At 42.9% G+C, this 22,514-nt stretch overlaps 1 protein-coding gene across 1 annotated transcript in view; it reads left to right on the top strand.

Moving 5' to 3' along the window:
- Positions 1-5,300: 5,300 nt before the first annotated feature.
- Kif5c (kinesin family member 5C) overlaps positions 5,301-22,514 on the top strand; it is a 151,513-nt gene continuing 134,299 nt past the window's right edge. The window contains exon 1 of the mRNA XM_051184720.1: positions 5,301-5,626. Within this exon, the coding sequence (XP_051040677.1) occupies positions 5,501-5,626 (126 nt within the window). The 5' untranslated portion in view covers positions 5,301-5,500. The remainder of the gene's footprint in view (positions 5,627-22,514) is intronic.

Here is a 22,514-nt window from a genome sequence, read left to right as displayed (position 1 = left end):
CATCACACTACTTTGTTAAAGAATAGAGTCCTGTCTCTCTTTCCCCAGCTCCTGGACACCTGCACTGCCACCACCCCATCCCTGTGAACTTGACTGTTTTAGGCATTTCACAGGAGCAGAGTCACACACACGGCATTGGTGCTCCTTCTTGTCATGGTTCTGCATCCATGACATCTCCATCTGTATGTCTTACTAGCTGCAGTGGGAGAACACTCAAGAACTGTGTGTACTAAGCTGTGGAAAGTTTTTCTTCCTGTTATTTGCTGAATAATACAGTCTAGCAACTATTTATATGATGCTTACATAGTACAGATATAAGAAGTAACCTAGAGAGCTGGTTGGTGGTGGCTCACACCTTTAATCCCAGCACTTGAGAGGCAGGTGGATCTCATTGAGTTCAATGACAGCAAGTTCTAAGACAGATAGGATTGTTACTCAGATAAGTCCTGTCTCAAAATTAACCCAGAAATCACCTAAAGTACATAGAAAGATGCGTATAGTTGGTATGTAATGCTATGCCATTTTCTATGAGAGATTTCAGCTTCCTTTTGGTATCTTCAGAGAAAGGATCCAGGAACCAACACCCATCCCACTCCACTCCCACCCACCATACAGAGGGCTGCTGCCTCTTTCTTTGTTAAATGACTTATATTAATAAGTAGACTCTTCAAGGTTTGTTCATATTGTAGCATGTGTCAGGATTTCCTAGCTTCATTATATGAAGCATATATCTCATATGCTTCATTATATGTTTACACAGTTATCAGCGATGGACACTGGTGACTTACGTTGCTATGAACACTGATGTACAAATCCCCAATTATCAATTGACTATGCTTCAAATTTTGAGGGAGCTGATACTGCTTTCACAATAGTTTTACTATTTTTACCCAAAACCCTTCCGTTTTCTTTCTCCCTCCTCCTCGTCTCCCTCTCTCTTTTCTCTCTTCCTTTCTTCCATATCATCCTACTAGGTTTTAAGTAATGCATCTTAGTGATTTTAATTTTCTGGTCTCTCAATCTTTTTGTGTGCTTACCAGTCATTTATACATCTTCTTCATAGAAAGTTATTCAATTCCTTTGGCAATTTTTATTTTAAACTTAAGTTGTTTGGTTTGGGTGTGAGTTGCATGAGTTCTCTTTATATATTTTGAATATATGATAACCTGTATCATATATATCACTCAAAAATTCTTTTGTTTCGTTTTTGTTACATTGCTTTTTGTTGTTGTTACCATTCTCTAATGCATACAAGTTTTAAGTTACATTTTATTCCTTCATTTTGTCTGTGCATGCCTCTCTCTCTCTCTCTCTCTCTCTCTGTGTGTGTGTGTGTGTGTGTGTGTGTGTGTGTACATGTGTGCCATGATGCTCCTGTGCAGGTCCAAGGATGACTCTCAGGAGTCAGTTCTCTCCTTCCCGTGTAGGTGAAAGAGGCTTGCACTCAGGTTGCTAGGCCAGGTCTGTCTTTATCCACTGAGCCATCTTGCCAGGCCCCAAAGTCCACATTTTTATGTATTTAAACTTACCAAATTTTCTCTTGTTATTCTTTGGTTGCTGTCATATTTTATTTTATATCCTACTTAACCCATATTTTTAGATACACTGAGCACTTTATTTTCTGTATTTGTCACCTGGGGTCCTTATGATGACCTTCTTGATAAGGGTTCACTCCATACACTTAGCAATTGAAGCAAATGTGATTGCTTGGTAAGTAGCAGATGGTTGAATGGGTGAATTGATGTGTGAAGAGGGAGCCCATTGACACACAGGAGGGTCTCTGTGTATCCCTGGTTATTCGTAGTTCTGAGACTCGTAAAGAAACTAGTGTATATGGAGTTCTGAGCCTCCTGTGTTGGCCCAAGGAAGTTAGCAAGAATGTCATTGTGTTGTGAAATATTACTTTAACTATAACTATGTAAATATGTGTTACATTTTTTATGTTGTAGAATATTACTTTTAACTATGGAAAGGTGTGTTACATTTATTTATGATGCATTTGTTTTATCATGTAAAAATGTGTTACTGTTTTACCTTGTCTGCCTAAGGTACCTGACTGGTCTAATAAAAAAGTTGAACAGTCAAATCTAGGCAGTAGAGGGATAGGTGGGGCTTGTTGGGAAGAGAGAAGTAGAAGGAATCTAGGCTCAAGAATGAGAAGAAAGTAGAGAATGAGGGAGAAAGAGGAGATGCCTGGGGCCAGGCCAGCCAGGCAGCCTCCAGCCAATTAGAATGGAGGAAGAGGGAAGCAGGACATATAGAAGGAAAGAAAGATAAAGAGCCCCAAGGCAAAAGTAGATGAAAAACAGGTTAAACTAAGTTATAAGAGCTAGTGGGACAAACCTGTTGACTTAAAAAATTGGTTTGATTTAGCTCATGGATCTTGAGTCTGACGAGTCTGACACTGGCACCTGCTTAGCTTCTTTCGAGGTCCACTAGCTGCTTCATACACGGACAGCCAGAAGAAATATCCATGGGAAAGATCACATAGTGAATGAAAGAGAGAACAAGGAAGGGCAGAGAGAGCTGAGCATGGTTGGTAATACACACTCCCGTGCTAACTGATGTAGTCTCACAAGACCAAGAGCTCACTCCCTTCTAATGACTCAATCACCTCTTACAGGCCTCACTCTCTCTCAACCAAAATCTGACACTGGTTTTCCAAAGGACAAGTGGTCTGTTTGTGAGACCTGCTTAATGTGAGACAGATGAGAAAGGAACATCAAAGTCCCCTGCCCCTGCCCCTACCACCACTTTAGCTGCTTCTGAGGAGAGAAAATCAAATTGCTATTGCTTACAATGGTTTAGAAACATTCACTTCAGGGGGTCCGTCTTCTCAGCTAGGCAGCAGACTTGTGTTCCTGGGTGTAATGAGTCTTTTTCTGTCCTGTCAGCCAGCTCCCAAATAACGACAGGGAGACTTCTTAATTATAAAAAAAAAAGCTCAGTCTATAGCTTAGGCTTGCTACTAACTAGTTCTTATAACTTAAATTAATGCATTTATGTTAATTTATATTGCATCATATGGTGTTATCTCCTTCCCCTCTTGGACCTCCTGTTTCCTCTCCATGTCTATTGGCTTATCTCCTCTCTTCTCCTCTTCTTTTCATTGAGTCCTCTCTGCTCAGAAATCCTGCCTATACCTTCTGCCTAGCTATTGGCCACTCAGCTTTTTATTATATCAATCACAGCAATATATTTTTACACAGTGTACAAATATGCTGCAACACTTGGGTATAACTAAATGGAAGCAACAGATATATTTCTAAAGTTAAATAGCTGATTATTTACAATTATTTATTCAACACTCAGTCAAAATATATATATAAGCTTACATACATACACACACACACACACACACACCCCAGTCACCATGTTAAAGCTTTACAAGAAATGTTGCTCTTAATTTTCTAAAATGTTCAGAGGCAACATTGCTATTCTAATGACAGAGACTAGGAAGCTGGGTCTGAAGGAAACTAAATACCTTGCCATGGATGAGAGAGGAAGGATTCAAGGTCAGGTGAAATCTTCATACAATGTGCCCCTTGCTCTGCATTCTGTGTTGCAGACAGCACAAAGGCAAGGAGGTATTCATTGTCTAGATGTAGAGATGCAGATGCAGGAGTTTGAGGCAGTGAGTAAAGACAAGCAGCCACAGGCCACCAGGGAAACTCTCCTGTAGAAGTAGTCTTAGGCTTGACAAGTTAGTGTTGGCAAAATCCAATGGGTGCCCAGTTATTGCCCAATGCATTCTTGTGGGATGTGGGAAGGCACCAGTTTTCAGGAACCTTTCTACTATGAGGCTCCTTTATGAAATTACAAAATTTCTGACTCTAGTTTCTTGTGCTAAACTAATCCCAGACCATTCATAGATCTTCCCAAACGTTGAAAACCATCTATCCTTATATTAATTGGAGAATGACAAAATGTTGGCAAGCACTTGGTTTCCTGTAGGTGGGGATGGGTCTTGAGTAAGAACAAGATAAGTACAGAGACAAGATTCCCTAAGGCAAAGTCCTAGTAGCCCACCATTAACTCTGGCTTGGCTGTTTAGCACCTTCTTGAATAAATAAGTTAGACCATTCGTATTCTAGTAAGTTCTCCATTTGCTTCGGTGGCTCTGGTAATGTTCCTATCAACTCTCATAAGGCATAAGATTCCCAAGACACTGATGGATGGGAGTAGGTCAGTCTGGCAGAGCAAATGGCCTAAACAACAAAACAAAACAAACAACTAACAAACAAAAACAAAAAGCAGGACAGTTGAATGGAAGAAGTCTCAAGAATTTTGGTACCTGTTAGATTGTAACATCAAGAGGGGGAGTTACAGGAGAAGAGGGAGCCTAAACCTATAGGGATAAATGTGATTATGGGGACTTGAGCCTGTCAAGAACTTTGGATTTGATCTTTTATATATTCTGTTCATTCTGTAGGATTCTAAATAGAATTAGAAATTGATCTGATTAGTTGTAACTGAGAGGTCTTTCTTTATTTATTTATGTCTCAAGCTGCCTTCTGATTCCAAGTATGTACCACCACACTTGGTTGAGAGGTTCCTGACTTGGGATTCAAAAGCCAGTTTCAATGTCTAAGCTCTAAAATAGCATGCTAAATATGTGGGTGTGTGGATTTTTTTTTTCTGACTTAGTGTTGCAGTGGTAAAGTCCTGGACTTTCATCGAATATGAGCTATTATGAACTACCTATCTTACCTACAAGAATTTCCAGGTATAACTGGTTTCCATGCAAATCTCGTTTCTTTCCTGTTTTCCTTAGAATTCTTGCAAAAACTACTACAGCTGTTCAGTTGTACACTGTGTTGATAAGTATTTTTCCTTTGGGATCAGGAAAAGATGTGACCTGTATTTTTATAAAGAGGTTTACAGGGGATATTAATATGGCTTCCGTTCAGTTCTTGATTTGTGCAGCCACATCAGTCCTGCAGTTCCCCAGGCGTGGGTGGGAGTGGGGGAGTATCCTCACAAATTAATCCAAGCATCCTTGCCCTTCCACCTGTAGGTAGAGTGACCTACTACAAGTCCCGGGATGCGCCGCGCTCACACCCAGGGTGGGGCGGGCTCTGCAGTGACGTCACCGTACCGAGGCGGGGCCAGGGGCGGGCCTGGAGGTGCCGGAGCGTCCTGGTGCTGATGCAGGATGGCTGAGCGCCCCGGCGCCCGGGAGGTCTAAGCCGGGCAGGGATCGCTCCCTGCGCATCGCCTAGTCCGCCCGCCGCGTGGTCGCGGGCAGGTGGGCCAGGGCGCAGGACCCGGCTGCAGGTCAGCAGCAGGGGGGTGGGGGGGGACTAACTAATAGGCTGCTCTCCTTCCCGGTGGCGGAGCTGCCCTGCTGTCCAGCGCAGGCTCGCGATGACCTGCTGAGAAGCTGCGGGAGGCTGCGGGAGGCGGCCTAGCTGCGGGCAGCGGTTGGTTCGCGGCCTCCTTGCTGGCTGCCAGCCCGGCCCCCCACCCATCCCCTCATCCCCTCCTGCAGCGTCCCGAGATGGCGGATCCAGCCGAATGCAGCATCAAAGTGATGTGCCGGTTCCGGCCCCTCAACGAAGCGGAGATCCTCCGCGGGGACAAATTCATCCCCAAATTCAAAGGCGAGGAGACGGTGGTGATCGGGGTAAGTGGCCTTGGTGTCTCGCCCCTTCCTCTGGCTTTGCACCATAGAAATCTTCCTGGCGCCCCCTTGGACATCCCTGCGGGGCTGGGCTCGGGGGTGGATCCTACTAGAGCCCTTGGCGGGTGACTCCCTCTCGGCGGTGGTAGCACCGGGCGGCGGGGGTGTGCGAGGTCCGCCATTGTTCGTGGGTGGGGGCTCGGGTGGGCCTATTGTTCCCACGCCCGCCTCCGCGTGGGCAGTGTTTCGGGTTGCCCAGCAAGTCGGGATGCCCAGGCCTTGGTCGAAAGTATAAGCTCTACAACCACAAATGCATCCAGGCTAAGATTTGTCTTGAGACCTTAACCAAAAATGTAGGGAGGCAAGGTGCAAGAAAAACAAAATCCTCGCCTAGGCCTTGTATAGTCGGTTTCACCTTGCTCCCCGTGTGGAAGGTGAGGGGTGCTCTTGGTATCCCTGGGAGGTCTCTTCTGTCTTTTGCTTCCTATCACCCCAAATTGTCCTAGATTTGAGCTTTATCTGCTGGATGCCCCTGTTCCCCCCAGATCCTCTCTTCTGAGTGTCCACACACAGTGTGATAGGTTTCGATCTGGGTGGAGGGGAGACTGTCCAATATTCTGGAATAGGGAGTCTCTAAATACACCCTCTATGTCAAGATCAGAAGTTACTTTAGCATATCCAGGGTCTCCTCTTTGGTCACCCCCCTCCCCCAAGTGTGTATTCCCAACTTAGCTCTGTCCCTGCAGTCTGGCTGCTGGAAGGGAGAGGGAATACTAATGGCTTATAGTTCTTAATGGAATATACCAAATGAAATAAACTAGTCTTGTCCCCACCCCTTTTCTTAGTCTGCTCTCCCTAGAGTGTGTGGCCCACGGTGCCCTCTTTGTATTCGAGCCTCGTGGGAAGGGACTGAGTTAATGCGAGCCTCTAGGTCCCCGCTGATACGTTCCTGGCAGCCCGCTCAAGGCTGCTGATGCAGCCTTCCTGACTCCAGCATTGATTAAGTGATGTCATCTCCATCACTGAGCATGCTCGGACTCCCACCCTCCCCCCATTCCCCCAGTGACTCCAGTACTGTTGTATTTAGGTCAAGTGATTGACAGGTGACAGTTTTCTGAGAGTATAGCTAGTGAACACCCAGCCCTTTCCAAGTGTGAGGCCTGCGTTTCTCTACCTAGGCTGCCCCAGCATCTTTGGCAAGGTTGTCCTATGCAGTCACTGCAAAGAGACTTTGGACAAGCAGGTGCTAGTTGTACTGGTAGACGGGTATTTTCCTGTGTAGGGGATTAGAATCCAAGCCCTGGCCTGGGGACTTCATCTTGAATCTTGCTTAAGAAGGCACCTTTCCCCCACCTGCAGAGCATGACCCCCTTTTCTCCCGGTTTTCACAGTTAAAGGAAAATGCAGACCTCTGAATGCTGTGTGCATGGAGAGTCATTCATTCTGATACCTGATCTATGAGGGTAGGAAAGGGATTTTCTTTTCCTTTGCTTAGAGTTAACATTCAGAAAAGATGTGTGCTACAATTACTGATGAGGAAATTCTATACTTAATGGCATATATGGGCTAGTGATATATCCATGGCAGCCTGGAGCTAGGGTTACAGTTTCAAGCAGGAGATCTCATGATAGTCTGATCTGTTGTTTCTTGAGTGAGGCGTGGTTCAAGTACAGTGGCAGTTGCTAGGTACTTCTAGTCCCTCCCTCTTGGCTTGTAACAATTTTTAAAGTAACCATTGTTTCAGCCACTGAAAATGTTCTGGCGACCTTGGGTTTTGTTTTTCTTCTCCTGAAGTTCTTCCCATACCTTCTTCTCCCCCACTTTTGTATTCTTCTATGAGGATCAGTGAAGTAGAGTAATAAATCCTCTTAGTTGTGTAAGCAGAGATTAATTTTAGTTCTCTGCTTACTATCAGTCTGTGCTTATTCCCTGCCTAAATGTACACATAAAATACTAAGTTAATACAACCAGATACGGAAAAAAACTAACAGAAAGTTATGAATGTGAACATACATCCTGCACTTCAATTTTAAGGTTTTTTTCTTTTTTTACTCATCCTACTATATTTCTTTAATTAATGAATGCTTTTTTAAAGATAATTACTGAAATAAAGCATCATATAGAGAAGTATTATCAATTAGCTTGATGGCTTTTCAAAGTATGAGCTCCCAATAACCATCTTTCAGACTAAGAAACAGGCATTTTCAAAACCTTAGAGGTTTGTCTATTGTCACCTTCAATCCCCCAAACTCCAGGGCAAGGGTTATTCTCATTTCAATACCACATATAAATTTTGCTTGTTTTTCTTTGCAGTGGCTTTTCTGTTGTGTTTCTGGCAACCAACATTACAATGTTATGCTTGCCAAATTGGTCTTATTTGCAATGGTATTCCACCAGATTAATATACCTAAATTTATTTATTTCTTAGATTAAAAAAAAAAAAAAGAGGGTCTAGCTTTGTAGCCCAGGCTGGCTTTACCTTCATGATCCCCCTGCTTTAGGACCCACAATACTACACATGTGTGCCACCAAGCCCTTCGAAGCTGTTGGGAGACATAGTTGGTCTGCTTCCACTTGGGGCTAGCCTGGGTGGTGAATATTTCTTTGTGCATCTTTTGGTTCATGAGCATATAGAACAGACCACTCTCAGATTTGTGTTGAGATTTGTGTTGACTTGGGACCCTTCTCATTCCTAATTATTAATGTAGATGTAAATACAGTCTGGCAATGTGTATGACAGCAGCATAACCCAGTCATACATAGAAATGGCCTCAGTGGATACATGGTCTAAAAAACCTAGAACTGAGAGCCACCCAGAAGTGTCACTTTTACTCTCAGCAGACACAAAGGAGGACATTTGGTGGAGTTAGCTCTTAGTTCAAGGTCAGAAACCTGAAGTTCTTAGTTTTGAAGCAGAGATCATTTTTCCCTCCTTTAAAATCCTGTTCAGTTCTTATAGTGTGCACATTAAGAGAGAAAGACTTTCAGGTGGAATTTCTAGGTTTCTCCTTTAGGGAAATGCAGTCTTGGAGGAGTGCCCTTCCTGCTTTGTGTTTGAAGCTTCTATGAAACCTTCCCCTCAACTTCTCCAGCCATAAACAGCCTCTTTTTACTTTGACCTAATAGTACTGTGTTCATTACCTTTCTGTTGCTGCAACAGAATGCCATAACCAAAACCTTCTGGGAGAATTTATTTGGACCTATGGTTCCAGAGGGAAAGTCTACAATGGCAGGGGAGGCAGGGCATCAGGCAGCCAGAGCAAGAAGCTTAGCTAGTACATCCCCACCTGCCAACTTAGGCACAGGGCAAACTGAAAGTAGGAGTGAGGCTCCAACTAACTCTCAGAGCCAGTCCCCAGTGATTGCCTTGTCCAGCAACGTTGCCCCTCCAGAAAGTTCCTAACCTCTTCAAACATCACTACCATCCAGAGACCAAGTGTTCAAATGCATGAGCCGACTGGGGACATTTCTTATTTAAATCATCACAGACATGTTTGTTTTGTATAGGATCTCACATGTTTCCCTTTATACTATTGTTAATTCAGTTATATATCTAGTGATATTGTCAGCTACTCTAGGGATAAGGACCACCCAGGTTTTGCTCCTTTGTACTTTCTAGGGCCTTGTCCATAGATGATATTGCAATATTTACTGTCTGTTTGTTAGTCTGGAAAGCTTTAATATTTTCTTTTTCTTGTGAGTGTGTGTGTGTAAACATGTATGTGTACTTGTGTGGAGGCCGAAGGTTGACACTGAGATGCCATCTTCACCTTCTTTCCATTTGTTTTTTGAGACACGGTCTCTCACTGAACCTGGAGTTTGCCAATGGGGCAAGGCAGGCTGGCCACTGAGAGCCCGGAATATGCTTGCCTTTGATTATCCCTGGTCCTGGAAATACAAGTGCATCCCCTTACACTGGGCTTCTTATGTGGGTACTAGGGGTTTAACTTGGGTCTTCATGCACTCCAGTTTCTACTTTGATTTAGTAACTTACTGAATTGATTTTATAGACAGCAGGATGTGGAAAATAGTTAAACAATTTCAAGTGCCATTCCCCTATAAAAAGAACTTTATAAGAGAACATTAATTAAACACAAAGGGCTAAAAATTTAGATGAAAAATGCTGTCTTCAGCTTGTTGAAAAATTGGAGAGTACTGTCACTGATGATGAGCCAGAGTAGGAGTGGAGGACTTATGGTTAGTAAGGAAACTGTTTCTTGTTCCATATTAATTATTCAAAGAAAATTATCAGATTTATAAGATTTCTCAGATGACACCTTCATTAGCTGCTAAAATCCTGGTGAATCATCCATTACTGAGGGCTCTGCCTCTTGGTTGTGAATGTCTGTGTTAATGGAAGGTCTCTGTCTTGGCCAGTTCTGAATGGTTCTTTACTGTGGCCCTTCCTACCTCAGTTTCTTCTTGTTGGGTGTTTCTGTTTGCAGCCCTGAGATCGTTGGCCTTTATTGAGACTGTGCAAGCTTTGAGAGTCACACAGTTTGAGAGCCACAAACCTTGAACTGGCCACTGGTGAGGAAAGTGACCTGGGGACTTGGGAGCTTGGCGTTAGTTTTCCACAGTGGATAGACAGAAAAGGAAGACACCTGACAGACTGCAGATCCAGGTGTGAAGAAATGAGCTTTTCATTTGGTCCACTCTATTTACTGATCTTTCAAAGTAAGCATTAAAAAAATTAAGCACTAGAAATTTCTTAAGAGTGTAGTTCTAATGGTTTGGAAAACAGTGTTTGATAACTCTTACATTAGGTTTCTATTGCTTCAGTAATAAGTTGCCATAAGTTTAGAGGGTTAGTACAGCCCAGATTAATTTTGTCAGTTTACACAAGTCAGAAGCCCAGTAGGCTGGCTGTTTTCTCTGTTTTGAGTCTCTAAGGGTCTAAACCCAGGTGCTGATGGGGTTTTGCTCTTTCTAGGGGATCAAGGGGGGAAGCCAAGGTAGCTCTGCTACATTGGTGGCAAAACTCGGTGGTTTGTAGGCCCACTCCCTGATCATCTGAGGTCTTCTTATCCTATTGTTAGATTATTAGCAAGCTTAATTCCATGTACATTCCATTTATCATGTAACACTAACATATAATTGGGCTAGTGAGTGTGGACATTGTTGAGGAAAATTAATCTGAATAACATACAATATCATCCTAAGATATAAAATATTTTCATCTCTCAGAAAACAATACAATACCACATGGGAGTGCACACATACACACACACACACACACACACACACACACACACACACACACACACCAAAACCAGACAATAATTCTCTATTCACCCTTCCAGCTGACACTCATTATTTTCCTTCTCTGTAATTTTGCTTTTCCCAGTTTGTCATAAAATGTTAAATATGTTTTTGAGCCTGGGTTTTTTCACATAGCAACTCTTTGTGATTTACTTGGTGTTGGATATATCCACATATAAATAGGTTTGTTGCTATTTTGCATAATATTTTTCCATTGTATGTATGGACATACCACAACCACAGTGCTTATCCACTAATTTTTCTGAAGGGCATTTGGATTGTTTCCAATTGGTATGATTATGAAGAAAGTTACTATAAGCTATTGCATATAGATTTTATGTGAGCATACATTTTTGTTTCTCTTGGTTGAATGCCCAGAAGTGGGATTGCTGTATCATTTGGTAACTATATGTTTAACTCTATAAGAAACTGCCAAAGTCTTTTTCAAAGTGGTTGGACCATTTTTGCATTCTTATCTAAAAGCAGTAACATTTTAAGCCAAAGTTTAAAATAGCTTAGTCAGTCACTTAAGTGTGTGCTAAACTAGTAGTGTTTCAATGTATCAGCCCTTCATCCCCTGTGCCCAAAAATCAGAGGTGTTTCTCAATCCTGAAAGTAGATTAGTAATTTTTTCTAAAAATGCCATCAAATATTGGAGTGCATGAACTCAAGGGAGTAGAGTAGTTACAAGTTGACACATACTCCATATACTACTATAGTACTTACCATTCCCAGGGAGGCATACAGTTGGTGCTTCATAAATGAAGAGGTGTGTAGAGGCAGCTGGACAGTCAGGAAAAACTGGGTATGGATTTCCCAGGTAGTGGTGACACTTTTTCCAAGTGACTTTACTATGCTGAGCCTCATATTAAAAGTGTGTGTGTGGAGAATTATATAATGGGGTCATTAGTCTAAAATGAACTGGTCATTGTCTGGCAAGAAGAAAATAATCCAGCATTAATTATCTCCTAGGTTTCCCATCCCCTTGTACATCCCCTACCCCTTTCCAGAGATGTATTTGTTCATACAGATACTAGACTTACTCTGGCTATCCTCTGAGCATCTTTTTGCATTTCTTAGGCATCCGTTCGCCCCTTTCTCCTGCTTGAACAGCCACTCTTCATCTAATTTGTGACCAAAGCTCATGTTCCATGTAGGTATAGGTTTTATTAGCTGGTTCTTTATCTGAAAAAGTCATGCCCAAGACTGAATGTGTGTGTGTCTTCTCCCCACTGCATTAGAAGTTTCTGGAGGCAGAAGTTGTTTGTTTTAATCATTTCTGTCTGCTTTACTGTAGATAGTATAGTCACTTCATAAATGTATTCCGACTGAAGGTTGTTCTTTTCCCCTGCTTGGCAGCAAGTCTGCATAAATGCTGATTTCTGTATTTCTTAAAATAACTTGGGAATCGCTGGAGATATTCCTTTCCCTCTACCTGCACTCATATGGTCCATCTCTTCATGTTAATGTTTTCCACTCTCAACCCCCCTCTCCATTTAAAGTTTGAGCCCTCCCCTACTCTTGTTTCCCCTGTGGGTCATGCCTCATATTTTTCACCTGTGTCTCCTTATTAAAAAAAAAAAAAAAAAAAAAAAAACAAAGGCCTGCTCCCAACTCCCAAATGGTTTCTCTTGAGGAACAAAAAAAAAAAAAAAAAAAAAAAGCTCCCTTGATAGATCCAATTCCATATTTTATTTCTTCCTTTTTTAAAACAAACAAACAAGGCTCCCCATTTCCCCTCTTACTGTATAGCAACCAAATTTCTTGTGCTAGAAAGTGTTGCACACATATTTGCGATCATTTGTAAATATGGAGCGACTGGGAGAGAACAGTTGAAATCCATTCTAGCATCTCCCAACCCCAAACATGTGAGGTCAGCCTGGGAGGGATGCCCAGATCTGCTGCTTCTTAGCTTGGGAATTGGCTGGCCTGTACTTACTGAGTTTTGGCTTCCTCATTTGGAAGACAGTGATGGTCCCTTCTGGGGTGGCATGATGTGAACTGCCCAATTCACAGACTCAGCCGCAGGTGTACAACTGGTATTGAGAAATCATTCTCTACGGGTGCCAACTAGTGGCTGTTTCTCTATACTCCTGTGGGACTGACTCCCCTTGGGAAAGCCCAGGTCTTTCAGAGGTTCCTGGTGACCGCAGGATGAACCCGATGATTCTATGAGGCATTTGGGACCTTCTGTACTCGAGTCTGCCCACTTCCCTAGCCTACCCCTTACATGTTTCAGCTGTGTTGTGTCATACCTGGCCCAGTGCCCCTCCCCTGCACCCAGCTCCTCACACCTTCATGCCCCAGAGACAGTCCCTAAAGCTTCCCTGCATGGCTTCCCTTTCTGTTTCTGCTCCTTCAGTACTGCTCCGGGACTCTCTAGTCCTCCTTTTCTATTCTTACAGGCGAGGTATATTCTCCCAGCCAAGCCCAATGGATACTTTTATCCCATTATGCTGAAAACCCTGTGAAGGCAAGGAAAACAGAGCCCACTCACTCTGTTTTCAAGGCCTGGAATCATGCCTGGAACACAGTATTGTTTAGTGTAAGGTGTCTGTGGAAAGGCAGGCCTTCTTCCAATTGGTGCCTGCGTTTGTTTGCTTGGGGGGCACAGCCCTGACTTCTTGGAAACATATCTTTCCTGCCCTAGGTACTTTCATGGTTTTGTTTTCATTGTAAAGGAGACAGCTGTTCTCTGACCTAGGTGTGGTGGTGTCTATGTGTAATCCCAGAACATAAGAGGCTGAGGCAGGAACATCTCCAGCCTGAGCTACATACTGAGATTCTATGGCAAAAGGGGAAAAATAGCTTTTAATAGTTTGGGGATTACTTTTAAAATATAAGCTCATTGAAAAAAATTCAGATCATGAAAATCACAAAGACAGCAAAAATACTTCGTTGTTACTGACAAGGAATACCAGTGAACATTTCTACTCCTTACTGTTTCTGCCATGTGCACTTTGTTTTAAAACAGATTCTGCTATAGGGTATGTTATAGAACCCAGCTTGCTAAGGGGCACACTTTAGGCATTTGCATTTTGGTGATTGTTTACAATTTCATCAATTATTTAACTGCTTCATTCAGAGGAACATTTGGAACTTTCTCTGTTTTTCACCCATTATAAACAGATATTATTCACCTCAACCCACCAGACTTCTTTGTGAATTTGCCAAATTACTTTGGTAAAGTGCATTTTTAGAATTGAGATTGTGGGATGGAGGTTAGCTACAATTCTAGGGCATCCATGATCCGGAGAGGAAGCGATTTAGAGATGGGGAATTGTCCTGTGTTTTATAGTCTCGCTTCTTGGCTTGCCCTGTGGAATTGCTGCCAGTTTGTTTCATCAGGCAGTCTGGTCTGTGCTAAATTAAATTCTTACTGAGAGTGTGTCTTCGTCATGCACTGTTAACCCCTAGATCCAGAGCGTGGCGATGCCTTCAGACTCTCAATGTAAACCATAGGGTTTCGTAGGCAGTCTCCTGTCATTTTCAATATCCCAGAGGATGTTGTTTCTTCCGGGTGATCAAAAGCTAAATCTTTCTCTTGAGAGAGAGACAAAGAAACAGGGGCAGAGATTGTAGTTTTAAAGAGAAATAGGATGAAGTACCCTGTCTTCTTGTGTTGACATTGAATGGCCTGTGATAGCCTAGGGAGGTGTAGTGCTGAGTAGGGACCAAATAGCCCTCTTAGAAAGGCTCTTGGAAGAGGATGTTAGTTTCTTTTTCCCTGATTCCTACTCTTAAAAAAAAGAAAGAAAAAAGTAAAAATTCAATTGTACACCAGATCTGAAAGAATAAAAAGACACACTCCCATGTGCTTGACCAGTTAAGACTATCATCACCAAATAGCCAATCCTGCCCCCCCACCCCGCCCCATTGTCTCCTAACCATCCCCATACTTGATAAATTCCTTTATAGAGAAAGCAAACTCTTATACTTCATGTCATTTGGGGAAACTTCAGTTTATCTCTCTAAAGGTATTTTTGATCTGCTGGTACTCTCTTCCACTGGGAAGAGAGAAATGTTCACCTTGAAACAACAGAAGGGGGGCTATACAGGGACAGAGCCATTGTGGAGACAGGAACATGCACACAGTAACAAAGGCTGATCAAGATTCCAGACTCCAACCCTGCCAACAGTGCCCATGTTCTCATTCTCATTATCCGTTTTTTTTTTTTTTTTTTTTTCTTTTGGTTTTCCCTGTGTAGCTTTGGGGTCTGTCCTGGAACTTGCTCTTATAGACCAAGCTGGCCTCGAACTCAGAGATCCTCCTGCTTCTGCCTCCCAAGTGCTGGGACTAAAGGCATGCACCACCAACACCTTGCCTCATTATCCTTTTTAATCAAGCATGGCTGATGGCTTTGCCATCAGGAGGAACTTGACAAAGCTCCATATTCGATGACTTTGCCTTGCTGCTACACTCCCTGGCTCGAGTCAGCTTGTGGACATGCCAGGGACAGGCATACTATTTTTCTCCCAACCACAGTCCTCAGCCTTGTTTGATCAAGGATTTGGAGAGGTTCTTTGAGGCGTGTTTGGGAGATTTTCATCTTATCTTTTCATCCTTGGTGCAAGTTGAATATTGGGAAACACATCTTCAGGGGAGGAAGGGAGTGTGTGAGAACAAAATTTGTTGCAGCTCCTAAGGAAAAGAGTTCAGAAGTTTCTGCTTTCTCATTAAAAGAGGAGAGAAATGGAGAAAAACAGAAACAAAAAATCCAGGGAATCGGTATTTTAACACCTTGCAGGGTAAGTTCTGAGGAGCTACAGACCCATAACATTACTTTAGAAGTGTGCTCTGTAGAGATCTTGGCCACACAGCTCTGGACTGACAAGCCTTAGGGACCTTTTCCTTCCGCAGACTCCCTCATAGGGCTTCACTCCAGTTTCCTGCTCGCCCTCGGCCTCCTGAGGAGCCCGGAGCTGTCTGCTTCATTCTCTGGGGAGGTTGTAGTGTAGTTTTCTCAAAACCTGTCTGGAACCTTGCTCCTCAGAGCTTATTGATTCCCTCCTAGGAACTGGGGCAAATAACCTCTCCCTCTGACATCAGAGACCTTGGAGAGCTATGGGGGAAGGGACTTTATTTCCCTCAAAGCTGTCCCTACCCCAAAGGGAGGGACAGATGCCAGTCTCACTGTCTAGACCTCTGTTAGACTTGGTTTCTGATGGAGATGGAATAGGATCCTGAATCAGTACTTCCTGTGTTTGACCACTATAGTAACCTGAGGTAAATTGGCCTCTGCAGAGTCTAGCTTCTTGGGCTGGCCACCAGGGCTGATCCTCAGTCCTCATTACAGGTGGCTGAGTAGCTCACAGATTGCAGTCCCAGCTGAATCAGTCTCAAGTTCATGTAGGCTCGGCAGCAGGGGTGTAGGGTGGTGTGGTGGGGGGTGTGTAGAAAAGAGTATAAGCTTTCTCACTCGCCCTGGGTTAGGCCCTGTGTTGGGATGGTGGGTGCTGATGCCTACCTATGCCATGATGAACACTGTGTGTGTCACAGGATTCCTGTGTGGGACACACCCAATGGAAGGGTGGCCAAGTAAAGGAGCAGCTGGATTTTGGAGGAGACTGTGGTATTCTGGGGTCTCTGGTGCTAATGTAATCCTGATCCCATTAAATAAGTTCATGTTTGTAATGTATGTGAGAGAAGCATTAGCTTCAGAAGAAAAATGTGTAGCTCTCTGGAAAGTGCTGAACATTAAAGTAGCTCAGAACAACATCCGAAGTACTCTGTGCTCGACCAAAAGCATTTGCATGTACGTGCACTCACTAAATTTCCATGGTAAACATGGCTGTGAATCTGCTTCAAGATTTTTCTCTATACATTTTCTCATTTAGATTTGTTCAAAAACATTTGCAAAGGGGACAATAGATACCCGTTTGTCACTTCCTAGCCCTGGTGGGGTAGAGGCATGTGGGTTCTGGCACTCCCTGGGGTGCTAGTCTAGCTGAATCCTGTGACTCCAGGCTCAGGAAAAGGACTGTCTCAGAAAGTATGGCGAGAGCTGTGAAGGAAGGTACCCTGATATGCTCTCTGGTTTCTACACACACAAGCAAGTTCGTGTAACTGCCCCACCCCAGTTCCCTCCCCCAAAACTGCCTAAAACAGATATAAACGGTACCAAATAGATTGTGGAGAATTTGTCATCAAATACATTATTGTCACTCCCAAAATGTTTCCTTTTGAAAGATGTATTCTGTGCATTGTAACATTTCTTTGGAATTCCCCTCTCAGCTGCCCAGTCTGGTGGCCACTGTTCACATTTGTCTATTGAGCAACTTGAAATATAATCCATCTGAGTTAGGGTGTTTAGTAGTTGCAATATATGCACCAGACATGGAAGACTCAGTATCAAAAAAACACAATAAAGCTGTCATACCCCCCCAAACAAAACAACAAACAAAAACCTGCAGTAAAAGGCATCATTAACACGGATAAGATCCATTACATATTGCAGGGATATTTTGGATGGCGCCTGTTTGACTTCGTGTTTTGCTTTTTGAAGATGTGACTACTAGCCCCCAAGTGCAGTTTTAAATTTCATAGTGGTCGCATCTTCATAAAGCAAACTCGACAACTTCCCTAGCATTTCAGGGACTTTACATTCATTGCCTGTAGTTCCAGTCTAGTGTACTGAGGGCCTACTGAGTGCTCAGCTCCATCAAACATCCTGAGCTCTGCCATCAGCCGGAGGGAAAAATGAACCTTGTAAATAACTGTCCACAGAGAAGTGGAAGCCAAGCCTTGTTGACATAGAGAAAACACATCTGGTTCTGTTGGGGACAGCGGGCTGAAGGACCCTTCATCCATTGCCTTGAGGAACCCACTCTGTAAGTGTAAACTGGCCTCCTATTACTTTGTGGTTCTCCGCAACTACTTTCTATGTTTCAGTTTGTAATACTGCTGAGGAGAGGTGTGAGCCAGGTGTGTGTTGGCCTGGGCCTTCCCTTTCCTATTTTTCTGTGTCCCTTCCCTTTCCCTGTGCAAATACCAGGACATTGAGGGTTATCTTTGAGAACCCCTGGGCACAGCAGCCCCACTCTGCCCCTGTTAAGGACAAGACTTCTGGGGACTGGTGGCTAGTGAATGAAAACAAGAGCACCAAAAGGTGTCTGGATTCCGTGGATTCTGGGAAATGCCTCCTTGCTTCCTGGTGTTGTGGTCAGCCCTAAAGCCATCCTAGGGCCCCACCCATGGCCCTGCAGCTCCTGAGTTTGGAGAGCCTGTGTCACCTCCCCTGGAGATTTGCTTTCAATTTCCAGGCAAGAAACACCACAGTGACTGCAAATCTGCTACTTACCTTCTGTCACTGGTGTAGGAATGATGAGATCTTTTGTCCTGGAAATGCATTTTCCATTAGCATGGTGACTTCTAATGAGACCACTCTGCCTAATGGGACAAAAGCAGCCATTAGGATGTGGAGAAGTCAGAGCTGAAGCTGTAGTGGGAAGCCAAGGAAACTACCTTTGTCACTCTCAGGTGCCTTTGTGCATCTGTGGAAGAGATTGCCTTCAGTAAAGAAGGCCAAGCAGCTCTTTGCAGGCATTTAATTCAGTGCTGAAAATCTGCCCCTCCCCCCAGGTCCCTGGTATCTGAATCAATGCAGGATTGATTGATAGTCTTTGTAAATGGTGGAAGCAGGCATTACCACAAAGAAACTACCCAAATCACCACATATCTGCCATTATTTAATATTCCTACCCTCCCATCTCTTGTTTGTTGGTAATTGTTAAAAACAACATATATCCAGTGAGGGGTATACATGTAGCCCTGCCCCTTTTCTTCTTGCTTACCTAATGTTATCTGAGGGCTTTCCCTCAGATATCCTCAGAATGCTACCTTTTGTGATTGCTTAATGCCTATTGGGCTGGCATAGCAATTTGCTAACCCATCTTTTCCATTTTTGACGCTGAGAACTCCTTCTTGCATTTACCTTCGATCCTAGTTGGTGAGTGTCTCTATGCATGGAGCTGTTTTCATTAGTTCCATTATTTCTAGAGAATGTATTGACCAGAAGCAGATTTCCTTGGTCCCATGCTGTGGCTGCTTAAATCTGATCCTATTAAATACCAGCCTGTTGTTTTCCACAAAGACTCTACTGATTCCTGCAGCCTTCAGGGATGGGTGACTGGCCCATCTGGCAGCAAATCCATTTCTAAAGTAAAGGAACTGAATCATTTGAAAGGATGATTATATAGTTTCAGTATAGCAGTGGTCTAATGAAAATCCGTAGAGCTTTCCCTCCTGGTCTTTGCTCTGATGTAGGTGAGCTTTAAATCAATGGTATAACTCTCCAGCAAACTGTCTTTAAAATTTTGCAATATTTACTGCTTGTGAACCTTCCCAGAGTCAGGTGTGTGTGTGTGTGTGTGTGTGTGTGTGTGTGTGTGTGTGTGTCCATCTGTCCAACCTGGCAATATGAAAGGACAGATTTGGGAGCATCACTATACTGTAGCCCCAACATCCAATGACTGACAGAAGAACTGAGTGAAGGTGATGATTTATGTTTGGAATGACTTCAAGGCCCTTCTCACAAGTGATTATTTCTCTTGTTGCATGGGATGAGCATTAGCCTGTATACAGCAGCACCTGCCTGAGTGTGCTTTGGCTAGATGGCCTGGTTGTGATGGGTGGGCTGCAGTGGGAATTCATCTTTTTGGGAGGTGGTGTCACACTACACAGAAGAAATAACTTCACAGTTTGAAGGTTATATGTCATCCAGGGATACATCACCCTGGTTCTGGAAGAGATAGTACACTAGGTTCATCTTCTAGTCGGTGCCACTGGCAAGCCCTGATCTGCAAAGGCAGCCAGAACCGAGTTGAGCTGCATAAATGAAAAGAGGAGGTTCAGGCCAGTGCAGAGAGTAGAGGGTATGAACCATTGCCTATGGTTCCTCCCGGGTACCTTGATTTTTCTTCCTTCCTTCCTTTCTTTTTTCCAGAATACTGTTTTCTATGGCATGGTTCAGTCACTTAACACCAGAAATCCTTCTCGGTGTCCTTAACTATCGCATTGAGTATATTCACTTAAAGTAATTGGTTTGTGAAATGTTACCTATGCCTTTGGTAAAATCATTACTTTAAAATTTAGTAAGTGAAGACACAGGCATTGCATATAAACCAAGTGGTGCTGAAGGAGATAAAGAGAAAAGAAGGATGTAGTAAGCATTTTGCAGGGAGGAAAGGAGGGCAGCTGATCACTCTGTGTGCAAAAGCCAGCAGAGCACCCGGTGGCTACACATGCCTCCACACCGGGTGTGGAAGAAGCAGTAATACACTCAGGCTGTGAGCTCTTCAGTGACTTGAAATGAAATTTGACTCAGCCTACTTGCTTCACTGCTGTGGCCTGTGACTGGGTTAGAAATACTCCCTCAAGACATTTCCTCAGTGCTGCCTCTCTTGGCCCCTTTTAGGTTCCCAGGGAGGAGGATACAATTAATATTTGCTTTCCACAGTTTTATGGCTAATGGTGTAATATAAAACATCCATTTCTCATCAATCCCAAGTGACTTTCAACTGTTAGAGGCCCTTGACCTGATGACAAAAGGGATGAACAAACCACATTAAATGCGAGCAGTTGAGGGATCAGCTTGTTCTTTTTACAGGATACTTTATATAGATCACCACATTTCAAGTGCATAACTTAGTCACACTCCCCATGATGTTTTGTTCTTGGTGTAAATGTCCCTGGGAGGTTTCTGCATTGTGGCTGAGATTTATCCAGCTTGGAATAAGGCATATGCTGTGGCTTCTCAGTGTAAATAGTAGTTTCAGATTATATTTGTTGTCCTTTCCTATTATTGTTAATATTTTTTTTTAAACTGGGGATTAAACCCATGGTCTTGCTCATTTTAGATAAATGCTTTTCCACTGAGGGAAGGCAGAATTTCTCCTTCTTCTTCTTCTTCTTCTTCTTCTTCTTCTTCTTCTTCTTCTTCTTCTTCTTCTTCTTCTTCTTCTTCTTCTTCTTTTTGGGGTGTCTGTGTGTGTATACACATGGACCCACATACATTTCCTTGTTCCTGGAACACAAACACACACACACACACACACACGCAATACCATTGACACTGAATAGTTTATTGAAGATGAAACACCTTTAAGATATGACAGATTTGGCAAAGTGGTTTCATTTTTCAGGGAATAAAAAAATTCTTTTAAACTGAATACACTCTTTGTTTTGAACTGGATGTGTTCAGATTCGTTAAGCACAGAAGATGATTGCTCTGAAATTATTTCTTTTTCTACTAAAACCTGGAGTCCACGTACAAAATATTCCTCTATGGTTTGCAACTTACTAATCTTAAAAAAAATTATTTTAATTTCGAGCTGGGCATTGGTGGTGCATGCCTTTAATCCCAGCACTTGGGAGGCAGAGGCAGGTGGATTTCTGTGAATTCAAGGCCAACCTGGTCTACAGAGGGAGTTCCAGAACAGGCTCCAAAGTAATACAGAGAAACCCTGTCTCAAAATAAAATTATTTTAATTCCAACTGAAGGCTGATATCATAAAAGAAGATGAAACCAAGAAGTGGTAGATTGAAGACATTAATATAAATGAATCACACTTAAAATTCTATTGATAGTCTTCTGCTCTGAAAGGAAAATGTCTGCAATTTACCTAAATTGCCTTGAAAAGAAAAGAAATAAGAAACTTCCTTCTTTAGATGTCTGCTCCCCTGTGTTTTCCTAATCACCAGGCAGCAGAGCTATTGAACAACTGTTCTAACCCCCAGCTATTATTTTCATTGCCAAGAAGTGTGTGCTGACTCCAGCTAACCCTTACATTTTAAATGAGCACACACACACACACACACACACACACACACACACACACACACACACACACATTCAATCTGACCCACAAAAGTCTGACATTCAAAGCGGTTTCTAGACCATCTAATATGTATTTTTAAAGGCTGGCTTGCCCTAGCTTGCTTATTCCAGGAAACAGAAGTGACAGAGAGTAGAGAAGGGGCTACAGAAAGTGTCAGTGATCACAGACAGTGTATTTACTTGCGTTTTTTATTTTATGTATGTGCATGTGTGTGTCTTTCTCTCATGTACTTGTGTCTGCAGGTGTCCAGGGAGGACAGGAGTGGAAGTTGCAGGTGGCTATGAGCAGAACTTGAGGCCCTGCAAGCATTCTTAACCACTGAGCCTCTCTCTAAGTCTGTTTTACTTGCTTTAGTTTTCTTTTTATTTCATTTATAAAATATTCTTTAGGATCAATAAACATATTCATGAGAGTAAAATTTGGAAAGTAGAAATGCCCTCATATTGTCCCTGATTAACCATCTTATGTGGGTTAAATTATTCCAACACCTTGTTTATTAATTCAATTCTAGAATATGATATGTGGTGATATCTTGTTTATACTCTAACAAATAAAGCTTGCCTGAAGATCAGAAGGTAGAGCTAGTCACTAGCTAAACATAGAGGTCTGTAGGTCTGTACAGACAGACAGGAAGTTATATGTCTGGGCAGAGAGAGAAGTGATAAGGCAGGGAGAGAAAGGAGCTCAGTCTCTTTTTGGCGAGAAACTTTCACTCCCTAATATCTGACTCCGAGTTTTATTATTAAGACCTACTAGAACACATGCTACAATGATACATACAGGAATATGT

The sequence above is a fragment of the Phodopus roborovskii genome, unplaced genomic scaffold (assembly GCF_943737965.1).
Source record: "Phodopus roborovskii unplaced genomic scaffold, PHOROB, whole genome shotgun sequence".
Taxonomy (NCBI): Eukaryota; Metazoa; Chordata; class Mammalia; order Rodentia; family Cricetidae; genus Phodopus; species Phodopus roborovskii.
Note: the sequence above shows the minus strand (reverse complement) of the source record. Positions and strands in the feature narration are given on the sequence as shown.